The 23,680-nt window shown below is 42.3% G+C and overlaps 1 protein-coding gene, 1 long non-coding RNA gene and 1 pseudogene across 5 annotated transcripts in view; 2 read left to right on the forward strand and 1 right to left on the reverse strand.

Moving 5' to 3' along the window:
* Window positions 1-23,680, reverse strand: part of LOC145514952 (uncharacterized) — a 383,828-nt gene that overhangs the window by 219,413 nt on the left and 140,735 nt on the right. Inside the window, exon 3 of one of the 2 annotated variants that reach the window (XR_014060587.1) lies at window positions 7,445-9,712. The exons of the other annotated variant lie outside the window; for it this stretch is intronic. This is a non-coding gene — a long non-coding RNA (uncharacterized LOC145514952). Of the gene's footprint in view, window positions 1-7,444; window positions 9,713-23,680 lie in introns of those variants that run through there. 2 annotated transcript variants of the gene reach the window in all.
* Window positions 1,964-21,826, forward strand: LOC145514949 (uncharacterized). 3 transcript variants are annotated; one of them, XM_081514139.1, is made up of 5 exons: window positions 1,964-2,144; window positions 3,947-4,101; window positions 7,813-7,966; window positions 19,946-20,088; window positions 20,681-21,826. In XM_081514139.1, the coding sequence occupies exons 2-5, from the start codon at window positions 3,967-3,969 to the stop codon at window positions 20,738-20,740; spliced, it is 492 nt and encodes a 163-aa protein (XP_081370265.1). In that variant the 5' UTR covers window positions 1,964-2,144; window positions 3,947-3,966; the 3' UTR covers window positions 20,741-21,826. The 3 variants fall into 3 exon arrangements, 2 of the variants coding, with proteins under 2 accessions (XP_081370265.1, XP_081370266.1); XM_081514140.1 differs by lacking the exon at window positions 1,964-2,144 and adding an exon at window positions 3,404-3,666 and having other exon boundaries at window positions 7,867-7,966; XR_014060580.1 differs by lacking the exons at window positions 1,964-2,144; window positions 7,813-7,966 and adding an exon at window positions 3,404-3,666.
* On the forward strand, window positions 10,472-11,119 carry LOC145512400 (programmed cell death protein 10 pseudogene; annotated as a pseudogene).

Consider the following 23,680-nt stretch of genomic DNA (forward strand, 5'->3'; position numbering starts at 1 on the left):
AGACAGGTCAGATGGTCTGGTATTCCCATCTCTTTACAGTGATAACTATAAAGGTCATCAAAAACCAAGAGAGGTCTGAGAAACTGTGGCAACCAAGGAGAGATGATGATTAAATGTATTGTGGTACCTGGATAGGATCCTGGGATAGAAAAAGGACATGAACTAAATTTACTAAGTTAATCTGAATAAAGTGTGGACTTGAATAAGAATGTATCATTATTGGTTCATTAATTGTGACAGATGTAAAACATTATTAATAGGAAAAACTGAGTGTGGGGTATATGGGAAATCTCTGTACTATCTTTGCAAACTTTTTGTAAACCTTAAACTGTTCTAAAATTAAAAGCTTATTTTAAAAATTGCAGGCCCATTTAATAAGAATCTCACTGGCCCATGGTGCCCTGTTGAAAAGGTTGCCGCTATGAGGTATGAACGATGCCGGGATTCTTGCCTCGGAGGAGAGGAATTCGATCCAGGGCCAGTGATGAGGCTTGATTGCACAGAGCGTTTGCGTAATAAAGTTTTATTAAATTGCAAAAGAGAGAAAGCTTCTGACATAGACATCAAAAGGGGGCAGAAAGAGTGCTCCCTGGCTTGTTTAGAGCACGAAGTTATACCTATTCAGTTCAGTTCAGTTCAGTCGCTCAGTCATGTCCGACTCTTTGTGACCCCATGAATCGCAGCACACCAGGCCTCCCTGTCCATCACCAACTCCCGGAGTTTACCCAAACCCATGTCCATCGAGTCGGTGATGCCATCCAACCATCTCATCCTCTGTTGTCCCCTTCTCCTCCTGCCCCCAATCCTTCCCAGCATCAGGGTCTTTTCCAAAGAGTCAACTCTTCCCACCAGGTGGCCAAAGTATTGGAATTTCAGCTTCAACATCAGTCCTTCCAATGAACACCCAGGATTGATCTCCTTTAGGATGGACTGGTTGGATCTCCTTGCAGTCCAAGGGACTCTCAAGAGTCTTCTCCAACACCACAGTTCAAAAGCATCAATTCTGTGGCGCTGAGCTTTCTTCACCATCCAAATCTCACATCCATACATGACTACTGGAAAAACCATAGCCTTGACTAGATGGACCTTTGTTGGCAAAGTAATGTCTCTGCTTTTAAATATGCTATCTAGGTTGGTCATAACCTTCCTTCCAAGGAGTAAGTGTCTTTTAATTTCATGGCTGCAATCATCATCAGCAGTGATTTTGGAGCCCCAAAAATATAGTCTGACATTGTTTCCCCATCTATTTCCCATGAAATGATGGGACCAGATGCCATGATCTTAGTTTTCTGAATGTTGAGCTTTAAGCCAACTTTTTCACTCTCCTCTTTCACTTTCATCAAGAGGCTCTTTAGTTCTTCTTCACTTTCTGCCATAAGGGTGGTGTCATCTGCATATCTCAGGTTATTGATATTTCTCCCAGCAATCTTGATTCGATCTTGTGCTTCTTCCAGCCCAGCGTTTCTCATGATGTACTCTGCATAGAAGTTAAATAAGCAGGGTGACAATATATAGCCTTGACGTACTCCTTTTCCTGTTTGGAACCAGGCTGTTGTTCCATGTCCAGTTCTAACTGTTGCTTCCTGATCTGCATACAGGTTTGTCAAGAGACAGATCAGATGGTCTGGTATTCCCATCTCTTTCAGAATTTTCCACAGTTTATTGTGATCCACACAGTCAAAGGCTTTGGCATAGTCAATAAAGCAGAAATAGATGTTTTTCTGGAACTCTTTTGCTTTTTCGATGATCCAGTGGATGTTGGCAATTTGATCTCTGGTTCTTCTGCCTTTTCTAAAACCAGCTTGAACATCTGGAAGTTCACGGTTCACGTATTGCTGAAGCCTGGCTTGGAGAATTTTGAGCATTACTTTACTAGCATGTGAGATGAGTGCAATTGTGAGGTAGTTTGAGCATTCTTTGGCATTGCCTTTCTTTGGGATTGGAATGAAAACTGACCTTTTCCAGTCCTGTGGCCACTGCTGAGTTTTCCAGATTCGCTGGCATATCAAGTGCAGCACTTTCACAGCATCATCTTTCAGGATTTGAAATAGCTCAACTGGAATTCCATCACCTCCACTAGCTTTGTTCGTAGTGATGCTTTCTAAGGCCCACTTGACTTCACATTCCAGCATGTCTGGCTCTAGGTGAGTGATCACACCATCGTGATTATCTGGGTCGTGAAGATCTTTTTTGTACAGTTCTTCTATGTATTCTTGCCACCTCTTCTTAATATCTTCTGCTTCTGTTAGGTCCATACCATTTCTGTCCTTTATCGAGCCCATCTTTGCATGAAATGTTCCCTTGGTATCTCTAATTTTCTTGAAGAGATCTCTAGTCTTTCCCATTCTGTTGTTTTCCTCTATTTCTTTGCATTGATCACTGAGGAAGGCTTTCTCATCTCTCCTTGCTATTCTTTGGAACTCTGCATTCAGATGGGAATATCTTTCCTTTTCTCCTTTGCTTTTCACTTCTCTTCTTTCACAGCTATTTGTAAGGCCTCCTCAGACAGCCATTTTGCTTTTTTGCATTTCTTTTCCATGGGGATGGTCTTGATCCCTGACTCCTGTACAATGTCATGAACCTCTGTCCATAGTTCATCAGGCACTCTGTCTATCAGATCTAGTCCCTTAAATCTATTTCTCACTTCACTGTATAATCATAAGGGATTTGATTTAGGTCATACCTGAATGGTCTAGTGGTTTTCCCTACTTTCTTTAATTTAAGTCTGAATTTGGCAATAAGGAGTTCATGATCTGAGCCACAGTCTGCTCCTGCTCTTGTTTTTGCTGACTGTATAGAGCTTCTCCATCTTTGGCTGCAAAGAATATAATCAATCTGATTTCGGTGTTGACCATCTGGTGATGTCCATGTGCAGAGTCTTCTCTTGTGTTGTTGGAAGAGGGTGTTTGCTATGACCAGTGCGTTCTCTTGGCAAAACTCTGTTAGCTAAATAGAGAAAGGAAATGCCTCAAAACTGAGAGAGTTGCATGAGGCCTCTCACCTACAACATGCATTTTGAGACAGCATTGGCACAAGGTGAGTCATCCTGGGCCATAAAACAATCGACATGAATCTTGAAGAAAGGCAGCTTTACAAGCAAATACATAGTTTCATTCACATAGCTTAAGAGAACTTTTCCCTGAGTAAAACCAGTACTGGTTTGTTGAGCCATTGTCGGTTCTGAGTCTTAGATGGAACCAACTTGAAGAAAGGCAGATTCTAAGGTAAATACATAGTTCATTAACATAGCTTGAGAAAAACATTTCCATAAGAAAAGCACATTGGTTAGCTCAAGGCTTGAGAAAAGTTCCACTGGAGTGGAAGGAAAAGGCCACCCACTCCAGTAATCTGGCCTGGAGAATTCCATGGACTGTATATATAGTCTATGAGGTCACAAAGAGTCGGACATGACTGAGCGACTTTAAATGTAATAAAATAGCTCAAGGTTTGAGAAAAGTTAAGTTCTGGTGGAACCAAGTGTCGTCCTGGCAACACAGAATTTTAAAAGAAACTTTTTAATTTTGTACAGAGAAGGAAAAAAACATCTGACACTTGTGGTTTGTTTCCTTCTGCGGCTTAAGAGAGAGGAAAAAAAACATCGGACACTTGCAGTCTACTTCCTCTGCTTGGGGACCCCTCACTGTCATGTGTATCCAACACACTCAGGTGCATCCAAGAAGCCCTAAAGCAGCGGTTCTCAACCTGGGCTTCTCATCGTAATCAAGACACCCGGACCCCACCCCCTAGAAATTGAGAATCAATTAATCAGCATGAAGAGAGAACAAACATGGGGCTTTTTTCAGAGGTCTCCTAGTGATTTTATTGTGCAGCCCAATTTGAGATTAACTGCTTTAGGACATGTAGGATTCCTTCATTCATTCTTTTTTACTTCTACATACAATATTTCCTCTTTTCTTTCCCTAAAACACATCATTTGCCTGCTTAGGAAAAAAAAAAAAAACTGCCATGGGCCTGCAGAACACAGGAGCCATTCCTGAGGGGCCATATTACAGCCTTTGGTCACCAGAGCCCAGGCATCTCCCAACTACACCTTTGTCTACCCCTACTGCGCAGCTTCCTTCTCCACACCGCAAGCCACAGGTAAGCCTCTTCTTTCCTTGAAGGAGGAAACAGACAGAACAGGTTCCATCTTGAAAGCAGGACTCCATCTTGGGCCTGACTGTGGACTTTGAGCTCTATGCCCAGTATCTATGGAAACGACACACCAACTGGAAAACCAGACCCTCCCGGAGGGAAGAGCCCCAGGGCTCATACCTAGACTCTCCATCGCCTAAAAGAGTACCCTAATTATCTGTGTAACCGAATAGAATCATAAATTCTATTATGCTTATTGGAGTATGACCACAGGCCTACTGATAATTGTCCACTGTTAACTACCTAGACTTAAGGCATATGAATCACGGGTTAACTTTGATTGTATCTTTCTTTTCCTTTTTTCAGGTTAGTTTCAGGGGATTTGGGGAGGTGGGTTTGGGCACGTACACTTAGGGTATACAAGGTCACAAAAACTGGTGGAGTCCTTGGCTAAGAGGAGACTCTGCCTTGGGCCCGCCGGTGTAATAAACTGCACTCCACTATCTGCATTGTCCTTCTGAGTGAGTTTGTTTCCCGGCACGCGTGGCTACAACATCCTGGCTGGACTTTCCTGCCTCTTCTGCCTGGAAAACTCTTCCTCATCCTTCAAAACCTAGATCAAATGTCACCCTCTCTGAAGTCTTCCCAGATACCAACCTAGAACTTAGTCACTTTCCTCTTTTGTCTTCAACCAGACTTTTCTGATACCTGTCTTATCACCCACGCGTTGGATGGCAATTATGTGTTTGGTGCCTCTGTCCCATCACTGGAATGTTAACACTTTGAGGATAAGAATCTGGCACTGACTGTCACTCACACCCCCCTCTCCTCTTGGCACGGTGCTGAACACAGGGTAGTTCCTCAATATTCATTCAAGTGAGTGAGTAGATGCAGTAATGAACAGACACATTCTGAAGGCCCTAGCCTTGTGTTAGGGGAAATAAAATCCATCAGCTAGGAGAAGGTCTTTCTCTGCATCAGATGATCCATCTATTTTATTCATTTCCTCTGAAAACGACATTTGGAGCATTTTCTTTACGTGTTTAAGAACTTCCAACAGCAACTTAATGAACGGGTTCTCGTATACATAAGCCAGTCTGGATGTCACAGATGCTGCAAAGAATATGAAAAGCAAGCAGATACCCCAGACTTCTGCGCCAGCCTTGAAGCAGCAAACACTATGGAAGGTGAAATGATCCTGGGTAAGAAACCCTGAGCTAGACAGTCCTAGGATTCCTTTCAATCATGACATTCCATAATTTATCTAAAGACAAAAGTGTTTAGTATAGGCTGCAACATTTGTTGTTGTTCAGTCGTTAAGAGTCATGCCTGACTCTTTGCAACCCATGGAATGCAGCACGCCAGGCTTCTCTGTCCTTCACTATCTCCCAGAGTTTGCGCAAACTCATGTCTATTGAGTCGGTGATATCATCCAACCATCTCATCCTCTGTTGCTCCCTTCTCATGCTGCCCTCAATCTTTCCCAGCATCAGAGTTTTTCCCAATAAGTCGGCTCTTTGCATCAGGTGGCCAAAGTATTGGAGCTTCAGCTTCAGCATCAGTCTTTCCAATGAATATTCAGGGTTGACTTCCTTTAGGAGTGACTAGTTTGATCTTGCAGTCCAAGGGACTCTCCAGCACCACAATTTGAAAGCATCAATTCTTCAGCACTCAGCCTTCTTTATGGTCCAACTCTCACATGCGTACATGACTAATGGAAAAACCATAGCTTTGACTACATGGATCTTTGTCAGCAATGTGATATCTCTGCTTTTTAACACATTGTCTAGGCTTATCATAGCTTTACTTCCAAGGACCAAGTGTCTTTTAATTTCATGGCTGCAGTCAATGTCTGAAGTAAATTTGGAGCCCAAGAAAACAAAATCTGCCACTGTTTCCATTGTTTCCCCATCTATTTGCCAGGAAGTGATGGGATCGGATGCCTTGATCTTCATTTTCTGAATGTTGAGCTTTAAGCCAGGTTTTTGCTCTCCTCTTTCACACTCATCAAGAGTCTCTTCAGTTCCTCTTTGCTTTCTGCCATTAGGGTAGTATCATCTGCATATCGGAGGCTGTTGATATTTCTCCCAGTAATCTTTATTTCCTGGTAGCTCAGATGGTAAAGAATCCGCCTGCAATGCAGGAGACCTGGGTTCGATCCCTGGGTTGGGAAGATTCCCTGGAGAAGGGCATGGCAACCCACTCCAGTATTCCTGCCTGGAGAATCCCCATGGACAGAAAGCCTGGTGGGCCCCAGACCATGGGTTTCAAAGAGTCAGAGACAACTGAGCAACTAAGCACACAATCTTCATTCCAGCTTGTGATTCATCTAGCCCTGCGTTTCACACGATGAACTCTGCATATAAGTTAAATAAGCAGGGTGACAATATACAGCCTTGACGTACTCCTTTCTCGATCTTGAACCAGTCCTTTGTTCCATGTCCAGTTCTACCTGTTACTTCCTGACCTGCCTACAGGTTTCTCAGGAGGCAGGTAAGGTGGCCTGGTATTCCCCTCTCTTTAAGAATTTTCCAGTTTGTTGTGATGCACATACATAAAAGGCTTCAGTGTAGCCAATGAGGCAAAAGTAGATGATTTACTGAAGTTCTTTTGATGTTTTGATGATCCAACAGATGTCGGCAATTTGTTCTCTCATTCCTCCGTCTTTTCTAAATCCAGCTTATACATCTGGAAGTTCTCAATTCACATACTATTGCAGCATACACGATCTTCATGTAGCACAACTAGATCCAGGTGCTACATGAATTTATCTAAAATCTGGATCTTCTTGGTTCATCTTTCTTGGACCTCAATTCTGTTCTCAACCAGGCTCTCTCCTTATTGGAGCAACATGGCCACCAGCTGGTCCAAACTCACATCTACCCTTTCAGTAACTCTAGAAGAATAAGCAAGCTTCTTTTCCAATTGTTTCAGCAAAAAATTAGGATCATCCTATTTGGAACACCTCAAGTCATTTACCGATCCTTGAACAAATCTCTAAGCCAGAGTGACTGTGTATTCTAATGGGCTTGTTTCAGACCTACAACAAGATCTAGAGCCGATGAGGCTAACCACCCAAACCACACACACTGAGAGTGGGGAAGAGGTGGCTCCCTAAGAAAAACCATTGTGTTATTACCAGCAGAAATGAGAAAGTGATACTGAATGAGCAGAATCAATCTATGTCCATTACAACAAAAGTAAACAGTAATCATATCTCGTGGGCTATAGCTATGTAGAGTGGACCTAGCACGCAAATGTTTATTCAGTGGTGGTCTGGATAGCTTTTTACATAGACATGTTTGTCCAAAGGCAGGGACCACCATCCCCATAACAGCCCTGCTTGTTCTTTTTTTTTTTTTTTTAATTTATCTCCTTTCAAGAGAACAGTCCCAGTAACCGAAGCCCTCCCATCTCCTTCAGTCCTGTCTCTGCCAGTCAACAGCCACTGCTAAAGGTAGAAGAGAAAAATCTCCTATCACCTTGATAGGCCTCCTGCTCAGGTGTATTTTTGTTCCTTTACCTAACCCTGAAGGCTATCTTTATTTTCTCCCCTACTGAGTGGTTTGATGACTGTCTATTTTAATCATTGAAGAGATTTAGAAATTTGCTAGGGGGAAAACTGTAATCCTTGCAGAACAGGAATATATGAAGTGCTTTTGCTATTAATGACCTTGGCCATGAAAAGGAATCTGAGCACCAGCGATATATTGCCAGCCTCCCGGCCTGGGGAATGAAGACTTGCTTCTCTGCCTCCTTGTCCTCCATCAGCAGCTGGCCCCAAGGCATCACCAGTCTCGATTAGATGAAGACAAGTGCTTTCAAGTCCATTTCCTCTTTCCAGCCCATTCTGGACCACAGCCCAGCTCAGGTAAGCTCCCTACTCTTGCCATAATTCAAACAGCCACCCCAGAAGTCCCAGAAGAAATGATTTGCCTGCAGCCTTGAAGATATGGTTGCCTAGCTTTGTCTGAGGTGAACTCAACTCTTTTTTGGATAGAAAGGGAAGAATACTTAGTGTAAATGAGAATTAAAAGGTATGAAAACTAAGAGCTGTTATCTAGGCAACCAAATCCTTTCTTCTTTCCTAAAAGCAAGGAAGAGAGTCCAGCGGTGATTTCTTCAACACTAAAACCTGCTTGTCCCCTGTTCAAATCCTTCTCTGGCTCCCTAATGTCTTAGAGATAAAAATCAACCTCTTGAGTGTACCTTCCAGGCCCTGTGTGATCTGGCTCCTGCTTCATTTCTAGTCTCAGTTCTGTTTGTTTTATCCCTCCACTTTGTTCCAATGAGTCTTAAAAACACCCATCTTGCTCTTGCCAGAAGCTTATAAGCTTATTCTCCCTATTTAACGGGTTTCTCTACTTGGTTACTGTATTAGTTCCCTTTTGCCCCTCTAACAAATTACCACAAACTTGGTGGCTTGAAACAACATAAACGTTTAAGGGTACTGGCTGGAGTACCGAGAGAACAGTAATAAAATATCCCAGTGTGATTCTGGAGTTTTCCATTTATCACTTTAGTTATGTCATTTTTTTTGCTTCAATATTAAGCTCTTTTAACAGGTACATGCACATATATGATGGTTAAGTCTTCCCAACAAACTGACAATTTAATTAATATGAAATATCCACTTTACTTTTGGCAATACTCCTCTGACCTGACATCTACTTTGTATAATATTTACATAGCTGCATCCTCGTTCTTAAACTTACTGTTAACCTGATGTATCTTCTTCTACTGTTTTACCTTCAATCTGTGTCTTCATATTTAAGCTGTTTCTCTTATGAATGGCATATAGTTAGGTCTTACTTTTTGTCTAACCTGACAACTCTGCCTTGTAATGTACTGCTCTGTTTCTTTAATGTAGTTCTTGGTTAGCATATGTTTAAGTCCACCATTTTTTATTCCCTTGCCATTTATTCCATTTACTCCATCTACTGCGTTGGCCAAAAAGTTCATTGGGATTTTCCCATAAAATGTTATAGAAAAACCTAAATGAACTTTTTGGCCAACCCAATATTTCATGTGTTCCTTTGTTCCTTCTTTTCTCCATTATTATTTGAGTAAACTGAGTTCTTTTTAGTATTGCATTTTTTCTCCTTTGACTTTTGAACTATATCACTTTGTTATTTTCCTTAGTAACTTCTCTAGAGTAACACTGTCTATGAGAAATACAATGTGAGCCACACATGTAACATTTACACAATATCTCAATTTTTAGTTCACACATTACCAAACTTAAAAGCAGTTAAATTAATTTAATAATACATTAACCTAACATGACCTAAATATTATCACTTTAATGTGTAATATGATATTTTAGATTCTAAAATTACATTCATACTATCTTTGAAATCTGATCCAAATTTTTATACCTGTAGCACAACTGTCAAAGTGAAAGATAGTTCTGTAAAAACAATAAAATGGTACCTCATAGAAGAATCCGTACACCACTTCAGTTTTTCATTTAAATTTAAGTAATTAAATGACAAATTCATCTCCTCAGTTTCATTAGACACATTTCAAGTGCTTAGTAGCCCCATGTGGCCGGTGACTGCTGTACTGAACAGAACAGCTCTGGAGTTCACAATATGTATGTTTATCACAGTCCAGCCTGAAATAATATTAAGTTCTTAATTAGCAATGAAGTTCTCCCACAACAGCACAATTCCATTTATCCCTCCTCATACTTTGTGCTATATTCACATATCTTTTTCTTCCATCTATGAATATAGACCTTGCAACACAAGGTTATGATTTTTGTTTTAAGCATCCTATAGTCACCCATCAAAAAATGGGCAGAAGATCTAAATAGACATTTCTCCAAAGAAGACATACAGATGGCCAAAAAGCACATGAAAAGATGCTCAAGGTCGTACATTATCAGAGAAATGCAAATCAAAACTACAATGAAGTACTACCTCACACCAGTCAGAATGGCCATCATCAGAAAGTCTAAAACAATAAATGCTGGAGAAGGTGTGGGGGAAAAGGGAACCCTCCTATACTGTTGGTAAGAATGTAAATTGGTACAGCCACTATAGAGAACAGTATGGAGGGTCCTTAAGAAACTAAAACTAGAACTACCATGTGATCTAGCAATCCCTCTCCAAGGCAAATATCTGGAGAAGATATACACACTCGTATGTTCACAGCAGCATTATTTACAACAGCCAAGACATGGAGACAACCTTAATGTCCACTGAGAGGTGATCAAATAAAAATGTGCTAGGAAGAGGGCTCCAAAGGTGGGAAGTGAAATCAGTGCCTCAGTAGCTGAGGAGAACTGTAGAAGGAAGAGTCAAATGTTGACAGAGATCTATGATTCAGTTCCAGTTTCATGATGTGGTCTCCCTAAGGAGTTGGCTTTTTAATGAGGATGACAATGGAAGAGATGAAGCTGAGACCACTTCTATGGTTTATGACCCTCTATGCAGTCATGTATCCTGTGTTTAATGAGATAGAATGAGTAAATCTCTCTGTAGCTCAGACACTGAGAGTAGCTTTCATCAAGGCTGAAAAAGAAAATCCATGACTCATACAAGACATCATTATGAAAATTTTAGGGACAAAAAAGTATAGAAGTCAACTTCACAGAGTCCCTTCTTCAAATGACAGCTGATGATGTAGAAGAGTATATGATTAAACGACCAGAGCCAGAATTTCAAGACCTAAATGAAAAGGCACAAGCACTTAAACAAATTCTCAGTAAGATCCCAGATGAGATCAATGACAGAGTGAGGTTTCTGTAGACAGTCAAGGATATAGCAAGTGCAATAAAAGAACTTCTTGATAAACAGCGATCAGTGTCTTCAAGAAATATCAATACCAGAACCACAGGGCACTTGAAGACCAAAAGAAAGGGGCTGTGTGGTACTCCAAAAGTTTCAGTGGTACACTGAAAACCTATTTTAAAGATGACAAGGAAATAAATGTGTTCATAAGTGCCAACGAACTAATTCATCAAACCGACTTGATACTTCAGACCTCAAAACTATGGCCTGAAACTTGTATATGTTAAGAGATACACTTCTCAGTGGCCGCATTGGACTGTCTTTATCTGTAAATTTTAAAGTTTGTATAAATTATCAGTCCCTTCTGAATGGATCTAATAATCCAGGATGTTGAATGGAATTACTGGCACATTACACCATGTTTTTGTAAAATATAGCTTAATCATAATCACACTGAAAATTTTGCATCACTTTCGCTATTATCATTCTTTTAAGAATGCTAAGCCAAAAGAATTTATGCCTTAATGTGTCATTATATAACTTTCCTTAAAAGAATTATAAATATTGAGGTTTGTTTCTGACATTTTAACTTGAAAGTGATATGCTACAAGATAGTATTTTAACAACATTTGCTGCCAAATATTCAATAAATAGTTTACATCTGTTAAATATTTTAGTTGAAAAAAATGCATATATATATATAAAATCAGAAGAACAAGATGACTTTGTGTAATGTCTAAGAGCTTCTAACAGGAGTTTATTATCAGTTTATCAGATAATAAAGCAGTAAGAACTCCTATTTTTCTATTCTTAATCACTCTGGGCAAAAAGTAGTTAATGGAGATATTTTTGCTAGTTATTATATCTGAGATACTGAATATTTTTCCAAATTTTGTTTTAAGAGACCTTTAAGAAGCAGATGGCAGTTTACAGCATCTTCACACTATACTGCCACTTTTGAACTCTATGATGATTTAAGATTAAGTTGTTCTGATTTGCTGGGCCCTAATAAGCTCTGCACCTTTTTTCCATAAATAGCCACAACTAATAGAAACGTGAAGCTATACTGGTGCTAGTTGTGCACATAGAGCACAGAAAGATTAGTATCTATTCAAGATGAGCCACCTGATATGTAGCAAAGCTGGAATTCCAGTGCCGACCTGGAGCCCATGCTGTCACCCACCATGTTATGTTGCTACCAGCATAAAGAGAAAAAACTGACCGTGGACAATTTGCCTACCTTCTAATCCTCTGCTCCTCCCAAGATGCCTCTCTCCTTGTCAGGTGTGAAATCTGCCCAGAAGAGCGGGCCCACATTCTAGACATCACTGAAGTAGCTTGAGTCCCAAGCAGGAAATCCCACAGTATTCCCAGACACAAAGCCACGGGAGTAAGGAAAACACTGTCCTTCTACAATAAGCTTAGGGTTCTTTCCCTGTTCTGGGTGCATCAGCCACCCCTGCTCTTGACTCCTGCTTTACCCCATTACTCCTCTCTCCCCTTCTTGTCATTAATTACCTCTGCAGACTTCCGGTGTCTCCAAGCCAATAGCTCTGAGCTCATTCTGTCGACCCAGAGTCTGGTTGCTCTTAACCTGCACTCTGCCACCAGTCACAAGCTGCAAAGCCCTGCATCCCACAGATTAGTGATAACACTCAGCCTCTTATGCTGTGCCAGGATTAGAACTGTGTCCTCCTGTGTCCCTTTCACCCTGTACGACACCTGTATGAATGCTTTGGAATCCGGTCAGACAAGAAAATGAGCAAAGTTCTCACTGCAGTGGGCAGCAGACACTAGGATTCTGTCAGAAAAGCATTTGCTCTTCAGGATGACATAATTCAACCATTGCAGAGACACTCTGAAGCTCTCTTAAATGAACCAAATGTCATCTTTAGAAAGCTTTTGAGATTGCCTACATCCAGCATCACTAGGTTATTTCTAAACATTTCAAAAGCTATGTTTGCATTCAAAATATACTTTACTTCTATATGACTCAGCTGGCTCATACCCCAACCCCATTTTATGGTTAAAGAGAATGATGCTAAGAGGTTTTAAATTATTTACTTTACATCAGTGGCTCTCAAAATTTAGTACATGTAAGATTCACTTCAGGATAGAACAAAAATGGGTTTGCTGTTATAATTTTTTTTAATTTGCATTTTCCAAAAAGGAACCTTCATTTCTTCCCCCCTCCCTTCCTATCACCCTTCATTTATTCTGATACTGCTAGCCCAATACTTTGAGAAATACTGCAGCAGAGTAAGGAAGGGAGTCTGTGGATAGAATTCAACGGTCTATGCACCTGAAAAGGAAAAAAGTTCCCCATCTTTGTTTTCAGGATCTTCTAAGTGAAATTTAGCATTTCCTTCAATAATGAACATAAGCAGCAGAACATAGTTATATTAGCAGTGTCTGTGATGTTGTCAGCAATACAAGTTACAGATATTTTTATATCACACGTGTTTTGCAGGAACTTCAAAATACATTTTACCTTTCACCTTTCACCAGTTCTTCAAAATTACGGTTGTTGTGAGACTTGCTATTATCACATCAATGTGTTTTTCTTAAAAACCCATGGCAAATTTCATTTTATTAGTATTCTTTTTTCTAATATTTGTTTTATTCATGCATTTATCTGGCTGCATGGGGTCTTAGTTGCAGCATGTGGGATCTTCAGTCTTTGTTGCAGCATGCAGGATCTTTAGTTGCAGCGTATGACCTCTTAGTTGCAGCGTATGACCTCTTAGTTGCAGCATGTGGGATCTAGTTCCCTGACCAGGGATCAAACCTGGGCCCCCTGCTTTGAGAGCATGGTGTCTTAGCCATTGGGCCACTAGGGAAGCCCCTCGGTATTCTGATAATTGTAGTTTAATAAAATCGGCGGCTTTTGTAATCCAACATGTATTTTATGCTTTTAAAATCATTGTTCTGAGAAAGGTTGCACAGGCTTCACCAGACTGGTTAAAGGGTCACTAAATGTAAAAGAAAACAAAGTTCAGGATCTTCTGTTCTCAGACCTCCCCCTCACTACCTCTAACTTCCATGATGGTCACCTGACTAGGGAAGCCAGTCTACTGGCTGTGTTGAACCATGGAGGGTCTCCCTCTTACGAAACAGTGAGCTTTCAGATTGGAGAGACTCTGGGGATAAAAGGCATAGAATCTAGGCTGCAGTGAATTCCACTGAAAGCCACAGACAGACATGAAGAAGTTGAGAGAGCTAGCATGCACAAAGCAGGCACAGTGACGGAAGTAGAAATTAGCTCCATGAGCTCCAATCTACGGGCTGAAATGGGCTAAAAGAGAAAGACCATTCCAGCTGCCCCATGGCTCAACTGTACTTCCTATCTTAGACCTGCGTGAGATTCCCTCTTCTCCTTATAATCCATCTCCCTCCCCTTTCCTACTTGGGATTTCTGCTCCTCATGACCATGGCCTTGACTGCAACTGCCCACGTGCCCCTTATTACTCATTTCAGCATCTGTCCGTATTCATTCACATCATCACTTAGGTCACATCGTGATGAAGAGTCTGAATGTTCAATTCAGACATCCTGAATGCATCCTCTGCCACTTTCTGGTTTAAGAACATGGGCAAGTGGCCTAGAACTTTCTGTGCCTCCTTGTCATATCTGGGAAAATGGAAACACTAACAGTATTTACCTAAGGTGAGCATCCAATGAATTAATATATGTAAAATATATGCCTGATAGGGAGCAAGTGCTTGGTAATTGTGCACAATTGTCCCCAAGTCACAGGGCTTGGACTGTGCATGGTCTGTGCCTGCTCACCAGTTTTCAGCACTGCCCTAGTCAGAGCTAACAAGGATGGACAGGCCTTGTCTGGGACAAGGTGCCCCCACAAATTGGCATTCTCCATCACCAAGCTTAGACTTGCTTTTTGTAAAAAGTTTCCATAACATGAAGATTCTCAGAGTCCTGTTCAAGTATTAAAATGGGTTTACTTTATATAAGATCATTGTTTCTCACATGCTGAGGCTTCTCTGCTTGTCTGGGCCAAAATATATGACATTTCCCCTATCAAGCAGTTGGCTCAGATTGCTAAGACTGGGACCCCTTAACACAGGGGGTGTGCTGTATACATGTGAGGAGCTGCACGCTCGCAGGGGAGGACAGTTACTAGAGTATTCCTGAACTGAACACAGTAGCTCCGAGAACGGACAGCCACCTCTCCAGGCTAACCACCTAATCATGCACATCTCCTCTGCCATGTGACCCTGAGCCCTTCTTCTCTTATTTACAAACACTATCCAGCCCCAGGTTCTGAGCATAAACACACAGTGGAACCACTGCTGCTTCCTGGACACACATCTTCCCCGGGGACAGCGGGGCTGTCAAAAAGGCAGATGCACAGAGAGCTTGTTCCAAGGTTCAGTTTCAGATCTCACATCTATTTGACTTAACCTCTGTACCTCTGGGCTTCCCTTGTGGCTCAGCTGGTAAAGAATCCACCTGAAGCGCGGGAGATCTGGGTTCAATTCCTGGGTTGGGAAGATCCCCTGCAGAAGGGAAACACTACCCACTCCAGTATTCTGGCCTAGAGAATTCCATGGATATACCCATGGGGTCACAAAGAGTCAGACATGACTGAGCGACTATCTTTCTTTTTTTCTTTTCTTTCTGTACCTCTATCTATCATGGCATACCCATCAAGGAAGTCAGCTGGGGTTGATGTGGAATGCTATAAAAGCTTGTCTGAGATTTTTTTTTTTCCTAACCATCAGGCAGTTTTGTTGCTGCCTTTGGATTTAGTAATTTTTCTTTCTTAAGTGATTGATGGTGTGGTGCTGGAGGGTGGGGGACTTCTAAAGTTCAATTAGACTAAAAACCTCCATCCAAATATAATGAATGAATAGTACAATTAACCAAGATAAGTGCTAGTCTAATTCTTAAAGTCTACAGATCAAGATAGTGAAATTCCCCCCATTCCCTCACTATACTCTTTAATCATGCTAACATTAGAAAAGTTATTAGAATAATAACAATAATATTAATAGTAGTATTTAAATACAGAGTATTTAATAAATGCTAGCTATGTGCCAGATACTTTCCTAAGTATGTTACATGTGTAAGTTCATTTAACTTTCACGAAAAATGAAGTAGGTGCTATCATTATCCCAATTTTACAAACTGGCACAAGGAAGTTAAGTGATTTGCCCAGGGTTATTGTACTAGCCATGGCAAAGCCAGGACTGAAGCTCAGGTACCTGGCTCCAGGGCCATGTGCTTAACTAGGACATGATTCTGTCAACTAGCATTCCTTCTGCTACAGGTTGAGCCCATTTTCCTTTAAGTATCTGTAGAAAAATAACAAAACTATCTAAAATAGCCTTTCCCGCTGTCCTCAGAGAAGATGGGAAAGTATCTCTTCACCCCTCCATCTATTTCTCCTGCCAGTAGCTTTGCCATGCGCTGCCCAGGTCCTCTTCCAGTGCTGCCACTGAGTTCCTGTGCAACCCAGCTGCATTCTCTTCTGGGTTCTGGGTCCCAAAAAGCTAATTAATCTCTTATTCTTACAAGATTCAAATTGTCACATGTGCCCACTCGGGAGAGAATGTAAAATCTGGCCATTTTTAACCCATCCAGCTCCTGGAATTTGTCAGGGGAATCATGGAGTATTAAAGGCATCTCCAGATTTCTAAAGTCAAAGATTTTACCAGCACACACCCTTTCTGCACCTCTTTCATCTTCTGACTTTATCCACGGCCATTGCTGTGTACTTTGTAAATGAAAATGAAGGCATCATTCAGCTCCATTCCAGGTTCTCATAAGGACTCAGTTCCCTGATGCCTTGACTCAGGTAAATGTCTCCTTACCTAGTGATGAAGTGTCACCATTGTAACTGGGCTGTCCTAAAGGGTCACTGCCTCAGCTTTGTGAGTGTGCGTTAGTTGCTCAGTCGTGTTCGACTCTTTTGTAGCCCACCAGGCTTCTCTGTCCATGGAATTCTCCAGGAAAGAGTACTGGAGTGGATTGCCATTCCCTTCTCCATAGGAACTTCCCAACGCAGGGATTGAACCCTGGTCTCCTGCATCGCAGGCAGATTCTTTACCGTTTGAGCTACAGGGAAGTCCTCCTGAGCTTTGTGTCACAACAAAAGGCACCATCACCCCCTAGATCATGGGTTGGGCTGGAGGGCAGCCTGATAATGTCTTGCCATCTGCCCTTGACCTGGTGTTCCAGGATGGAAACCTTCACACCTTGGCATGAGCCGTGGTGTGTGTCAGCTGAGGGTCTCCATATTCCTACTAAGTGCAGCTGTGGCATTGGCTTGGGCTAATCGTATGGGTGGAAGTGAATTGTTCCACTTCCAGAAGAAAGCTTTGAGAGCCTAGATGTGATCTGTTATGTTTGTTTTCCATGCCGTGGCCACAGATGATGGTCCAGACAGTAAGCAAGAACAGCGCTGGAGTTAGAGGCAGGAAAGGTGGAGCAGAGCACCCCGCCAACTAACTATGGACAAGTGACAAGGTCTAGAAACTTGTTGTAGGGTCAGTGAGACTTAAGCAACTCTTGCTGCAGCAGAACATAGCCTATCCTGATCACTATATAGCAGAGACTCTTGTATTAGGGGGTTCTCCATCTGGTTGCATGGTAGAACCATCTGGAGACCTGTAAAGTGACAATGCCTGGGCCCATTCCAAAGCACAGTGGTGAGTACAGCATAACCTCTCTCTTTAGATAGCGAGACAGTACCACCACAAATATATGGACTAAGGGACACAGGGGATTTTTCAGACTGAGGTTTGTGGGGAGAAAGAAATAGTAATGAGTTTCTGAGTATATAGAATAATTTAATTCCTTTTATGACAATTTAAGACAATGGTGGCTTACGGGTATCTCTAAGTACCAAATGGTATGTTTATTAAACAACACCGAGAGCATTGAGGTGTCTCAGTTAGTCATGATTATTCTGAGAAATGTGACAGTTTTCCTGATCTACCAGCAGATACTCCTATCCTAGCCAGTTTAATTAACTTTTGTCATGTGGTTCACTGAGTCTAGAAATGCAAAATTATCTGACTGTGTCCAGAGATTTGTCAAACATAACCTGAAAAAAAACTACTTTTCATTTACTCTAAGGACAGAAAGGGAGGAGGAAGGAAGAATTCGGAAACAGCATAAAATGTATTGCTGCAATTTCATTTTCTTAGAACCACCCTTTGTTTCAAAAACAAAGAGAAATTAGTTGGACATGTGACAAACAGACAAAAACCCAAAATAATGAAAACTTGCTCTGGGAAAAAAAAAAAATCCCCATTATTAGTATGCCTGGAGAGATCGCATCTACGAAGCAGCTGGGCTCGGCTAGTCTCCAAAGATAAGCAGGGAGGAGGGAAAAAAAAAGCTGTTACAGAGATGATGCTGATACCCAGAAGAAAGCCACCCTCTTGATAATTGGCTAAGATTTTAAAATTAAAATACTGCTCCCTTGGCAGACCCAAAATTGAAGAATTACAAGTGCATGGAAATTTTTTTTTTTTTTTTTACTGGGAAAGAAGACTCTGGGCAGGAAAGATGGGCTCTAGGCGCCTCTTCTGAAGTTGAATGAAAACTCTGAGCTGTTCCAGTCACATCCTCCACCTCTGGACTGCCAGCCTCTTGTTGATGGCGTGAACCATGAACAGTAGAAGGCAGCTTCCCGCGGTTTTCGGGGAAGTGAATAATGCCTGAACTCAACCAAGAGGAAGCCAGAGACTTGTGGTCCTTTCTCAGAGGCTATGAGGGAGGCTGACAAGTCAGAGACAAGGAGCCTATTCATAAATGACCAATTAACTTTCTGCAACACATCTACCTGTGAAATATGTAAACATGGTTTCTAAAAACTAGGATAATAAGCAGTCCTTGGAGAGTGAAACAGTTTAGGAAGACAAAGCTTAGAGCTTTAAAAAAAATTTTTTTTTAAAGGAAGAAAATTTTCCTATTAAGTCCCCACTCTGACAGACACACACATCCCTGGCAGACATTGTTAATCAATCATGGCTGTCATTCCTGCTGAGTCCAGATGTGGCCAGAATCCTCATTATCTTATTCCAAGTACCCACTACCAGTCAACTCAAGTTAGCATGCTCAATGAGCACTATGCTCTCTGTCTATGAATTTGAGATTAGACAGAACTTCCAATGCATAGCAGGAAATCCAAGCATATGCCAAGAGTTGCATGAGGCAGACACGGTCAGCTGCCTACCCAACAACCATTCACAATTCCTGAAAAAGTTCCAGTTTTGCTCAGGTAGCTACTTCCTCCTTACATAGCCATGTGCCTCAAAGGAGGTGGACCCAGTTCTCCTCCCAGGAAGTAAATTATGCATGGTCTAAACCAATTACACTGCTCCATTTCATCTACCAGTGATTGGTTAGGCTGAGACATAGTGCCAGCCAGTGAGACTTGATGGGAGGTCCAGGGGAGTATCAGGAAAGGTTTTCTTTTCCCTAAGAAGGAAGGGGGGAGAGGGTGGGGAGGGAGGGAAGAGAAAGAAGGAAGCAAGCAGGAAGGAAGGAAAGAAAGGCCTGTCTTCTGCTGGACACTTATATTTGAATGTGGTACTCAGATCACATTGCTACCAAGGGAAAAAAGACTGAAAGATAAGCCATTGTGAAAAGATTGTCAGAAAACCCGGGTTTTCCACCCACTTTAGGACTTCTAATTATAGGAGATAAGAAATCCTCTCTTCCATTTAAACAAGCTGAGTTAGGGCTTTTGTTTCTGGTTGCTAAAAAATGCCTATCAGTACATAGGAAGGGGTCTGAGCAGATGGGCAGAAGAGACGCCAGAAGGGAGACCATCAACCCCACAGGTAGAGAAAGCAGCACCACACGTTGCTGATGTTAGCAAGCAAGGGGCCTGCTCATTGTCTAAGTCTGCGTTCTGGACCAAGCAAGGCAGGCTACCTTCCTAGGAAAAACCCAGTTAACGACAGAGCCAGGACTGCAGCCCAGAAGGTCAAGGACAAATCCCTCAATTCCATGACTAGGGACAAAGTAAACAGAAGAGAAAGGGACCACCGTTCCCCAGTCAATCATGTGCCAAGGACGCATCTCACTTAATGTTTGTTATAACTTTCTAAGGTAGGTTTGTTATCCTTCTCTTACAGGTGAGGAAGCTAAGGCACAGAGAGATCAAATGACTTCCCCCAGGTTACCAGGTGGTCAACAGCAGTTCTGGGATTTGATTCAGGGCCTGACTCTGAAGTTCAAGCTCTTTCTACTGTATAATGCTGCCTTCCCAAGCAACAAGGTAGGAAACAAAACCAACACTGAGTTTCTCTCAGTTCTAAGTTCTAAACTTGAACCCCTTTAGTATTAATACCTTGCCTGCCTTACAGTATTGGCCAGGCTTAAAACTAAGGCTGCTGGTGAGGGCTGTGACTTCCCCAGTTCTCCTGCCTCCAAGCAGCCTCCAATGCAGGGGCGGCTAGTGCAGCATCATGGTCATGGATGGCCCCGGAGAAAACAATGTGGGGAACAACCCCCCAGCTCAGGCTCTATGAGCCCATGTTTCACTCGAAACTGATTTTACTTCAAACTAAGTCTGAGCCCCATTATCATTACTTAATGTCAGTGTTAGAGCAGTGTGATACCCGGGCTTTTACACGATATATCATCCCTACAGACTTGAATGCTAGCAGGACACAGCAGAAATACAGCATCCCAACTTCCCAATGTGCTCATGGCCATCAATATTGATGGCAAGTCATCAATCAAATCCAGCAGGCTTCTGCGTGCTCTCATTTTTAACTGAGACTTACCATGCATTACAATGGAATGTTTAAAACTATGTACACATTTTATCAAGTCTTCATGACCACTAAATGCTCTCTGGTTTGCAGCTCCAAATATTATTCATTACATCTAGAGAGGTGACATGCAAAAGTAAAGAAACCAAGTAGGAAGACAGTGTGATTAAGGACAGCACAGGAGAAAGACACCAGATCCAGCCCGGCCCTCCAGACCAGGCTTCCAAGCATGGACTCACATCCCCTCCCACTTGCTTCCTTCTCTGCCTCACGGGTCTTCAGGTCAAGATGCCTGATTTGAATCCCAGTCCTCAGGGGAGCTTGACCAGGCTGCTTTACCTCCATCAGCTTCACTTCACTATCCTCATCTGCAAAATGGGGATAAGTACTACCCAACTTGGGAGTTTCTGAGGACATAACCGCATCTTACACATCTATGGGGCTTGGCTCAAGAGTCACCTTTGAAGTAAAGCCTGCTGACTACCCCTTTTTCAAATTTAACTGCCATCATTCCCCCTTCCTAAACATGGACAATCCTTCTTATTAGGAGCCATTTTTCATTGTACTCATCACTTGTTCCTGGATTCTCTGACTCACGTATGTTTACAATCTGCATCCCTATGCTGGAGCATCAGTTTTCAGTAAAGGTGGGATTTCTGTCTATTTTGTTCACTGACTTCCTCCCAGTTCTCAGAACAATGCCTGGCACACAGTAAGTTCTACTCAATAAATGTTTGTTGAGTAAGTAAATAAAGCACATAGCACACTCTTGATGAAGAGTTCACATTTGCCAGAGGTAGACGGACGGAATCTTGAGAACAAGCGCAGGAAGAGCAGCACATGTGAGTTCAGCACCGACTATGAGAGACACTGCAGGGAGCTTTGTGAGCGTTACCCCCACCAGTTCTGGCCGGCAACCTCCCACATTCTAGATGAGGACTCTCGGCGTGCCTGCCCTGTACCTGCTGCGTATTCACAGTGTGACCTGGAGCTGATCACTGACTCCTGATCTGTCTGCTCTGCTATGGCTCATTCCCGTGCATTTCCACAGTTCTCTGTCTTGACCCTTTGCTGAAGGGACCACACTCCATCATAAATTCCCTCTCCTGAACCAACTGACCTACTGCAGGCAGAGCCTGTGACTTACCCATTTCTGTGTCTCCATCACCTGGCAGTTGTCCTATACAGGTAAGATGAATAAATTAATAAAGGTAAAATAAAGAACTCCAACTAGAATCAGGGACAGCAAGTAGTGACATATGTATTGCCACCGCCCCCACCCTCAATCCCTAGAGCACGAAAAGAGTGATCCTTCATATTTTTTCTTTCAAAGCAAGGACTAAGTCTCAAAATCTTCCTCCACAACTCACTCCAGACAGCCATTCCCAACTCATCAGAGTTGGCCGAACACATGTATTAACCATCCCTGTCACAGAAATGGGTGCTCGAAGAGCACCTAACCCACTCTCTCTGCTTGATGGGCACACATCTACATTTCCCCCCTTCTTTGAGAGAGGGGTGCCATGTGCCAGAGTCCCAGCTGACAGAAGGTGTGTGGGAATGATAGGCACCACGTCCAAGCTGGCCTGTCCACACTGCCCATGTGGGAGCTTCCAAGCTCCTTTCTCTCCCTCTATGGATTGATGCAGACAAACACCATGACCTTAAAGTCCTCACATGGAAGGTAGTACAGCTGCAAGATAAAAGAAGCATGGAGCCCCAAGTCACCTCTTGCAGGAAGGCCATCTGCCAGCCAGGAAGGCTCATTGACAACAGCAAGAAATAAATACTAACTAACTGCATCTTTTGGGATTTTCTAATGGCTCAGACAGTAAAGAATTCACCCACAATGTAGGAGACCTAGTTTTGATCCCTGGGTTAGGAAGATCCCCTGGAGGAAGGCATGGCAACCCACTCCAGTATTCTGGCCTGGAGAATCCCCATGGACAGAGGAGCCTAGTGGTTCATGGGTCGCAGAGTCGGACATGACTGAGGGACTAAGCACACACAACTGCATCTTTGGCACTCTATAATTCAAAGTCGTGTATTACAGAAGCTTGCTTTACTTAACTAATATACCTGGACTGCTGCTGCTGCTGCTAAGTTGCTTCAGTCGTGTTCGACTCTGTGCAACCCCATAGACGGCAGCCCACCAGGCTCCCCCGTCCCTGGGATTCTCCAGGCAAGAATACTGGAGTGGGCTGCCATTTCCTTCTCCAATGCATGAAAGTGAAAAGTGAAAATGAAGTCGTTCAGTCGTGTCTGACTCTTCGCGACCCCATGGACTGCAGCCTACCAGGTCCCTCTGTCCACGGGACCCTCCAGGCAAGAGGACTGGAGTGGGTTGCCATTTTTTCAAAACCTCTCTTCTAGTTCTACATTCCTATATCCCCAAAACTTCTCATTTGTTATCTAAGGGTCCAAAAGGTAGTTTCTGGTAGCATAATAAGACATGTATTTCTGGATGTTTTACATTATGTTACAGGGCACTACCTTCACCCCTCACTGTTCAGCAAGTAAACTGTTAACTCTGGGAAACACATATAGAATTACAAGATGTAATTCTTCAAATCAGAGATCATATTCTTCAGAAGATATTTATATGAAACAGTTGGCTATCCCAAAATACTGTCTCAAAAAATGCAGCAATGAATGACATGATCATTAGGAAGTAATACAACTATATCACTACCTTTATGCTTTGGACAAATTACTCACCCACCACCAACACCCCAGACTTCTGTTTCGTCTTTCAGTTATGTGCACAACAATTTTGCACCCCCTTCATTGGACTGAGGCTACTTTAAGTAAATGTGGGTGACATGCTTATAGCAGTAACTGGCACAAAGTACATGTTCTAAAAATTTTAGCTACCGTTGGTGACAGGAATGATAGATCACTATCGGCTAGAATGGCTGAGTGCGGTGATGGCTCAGAAAGGATATGATGGGAGAAAGAGATAGGAGCAGGAATGTACATAGTATGTTAACAAAACACTGAGGAAATCAGTCTGAATATGTTACAGAGACTTTGAAGCAAAGGATCATTCTTACCAAGACTTAGTTCCTGAAGGTCTTTAAATTCTAAAATGAG

This window comes from Giraffa tippelskirchi, chromosome 7 (genome assembly GCF_054371585.1).
Source record: "Giraffa tippelskirchi isolate mGirTip1 chromosome 7, T2T-mGirTip1v1.2.pri, whole genome shotgun sequence".
In the NCBI taxonomy this organism is placed as follows: domain Eukaryota; kingdom Metazoa; phylum Chordata; class Mammalia; order Artiodactyla; family Giraffidae; genus Giraffa; species Giraffa tippelskirchi.

Coding starts and splice junctions, on each gene's coding strand:
- LOC145514949 (XM_081514139.1), top strand. CDS start 3,967: ATGGGCCTGCAGAACACAGGAGCCATTCCTGAGGGGCCATATTACAGC. Junction 7,967..19,945: donor TGGACCACAGCCCAGCTCAG/GTAAGCTCCCTA, acceptor CTTCTCTTACAG/GTGAGGAAGCTAAGGCACAG. Junction 20,089..20,680: donor CTGCCTTCCCAAGCAACAAG/GTAGGAAACAAA, acceptor TCTGGTTTGCAG/CTCCAAATATTATTCATTAC.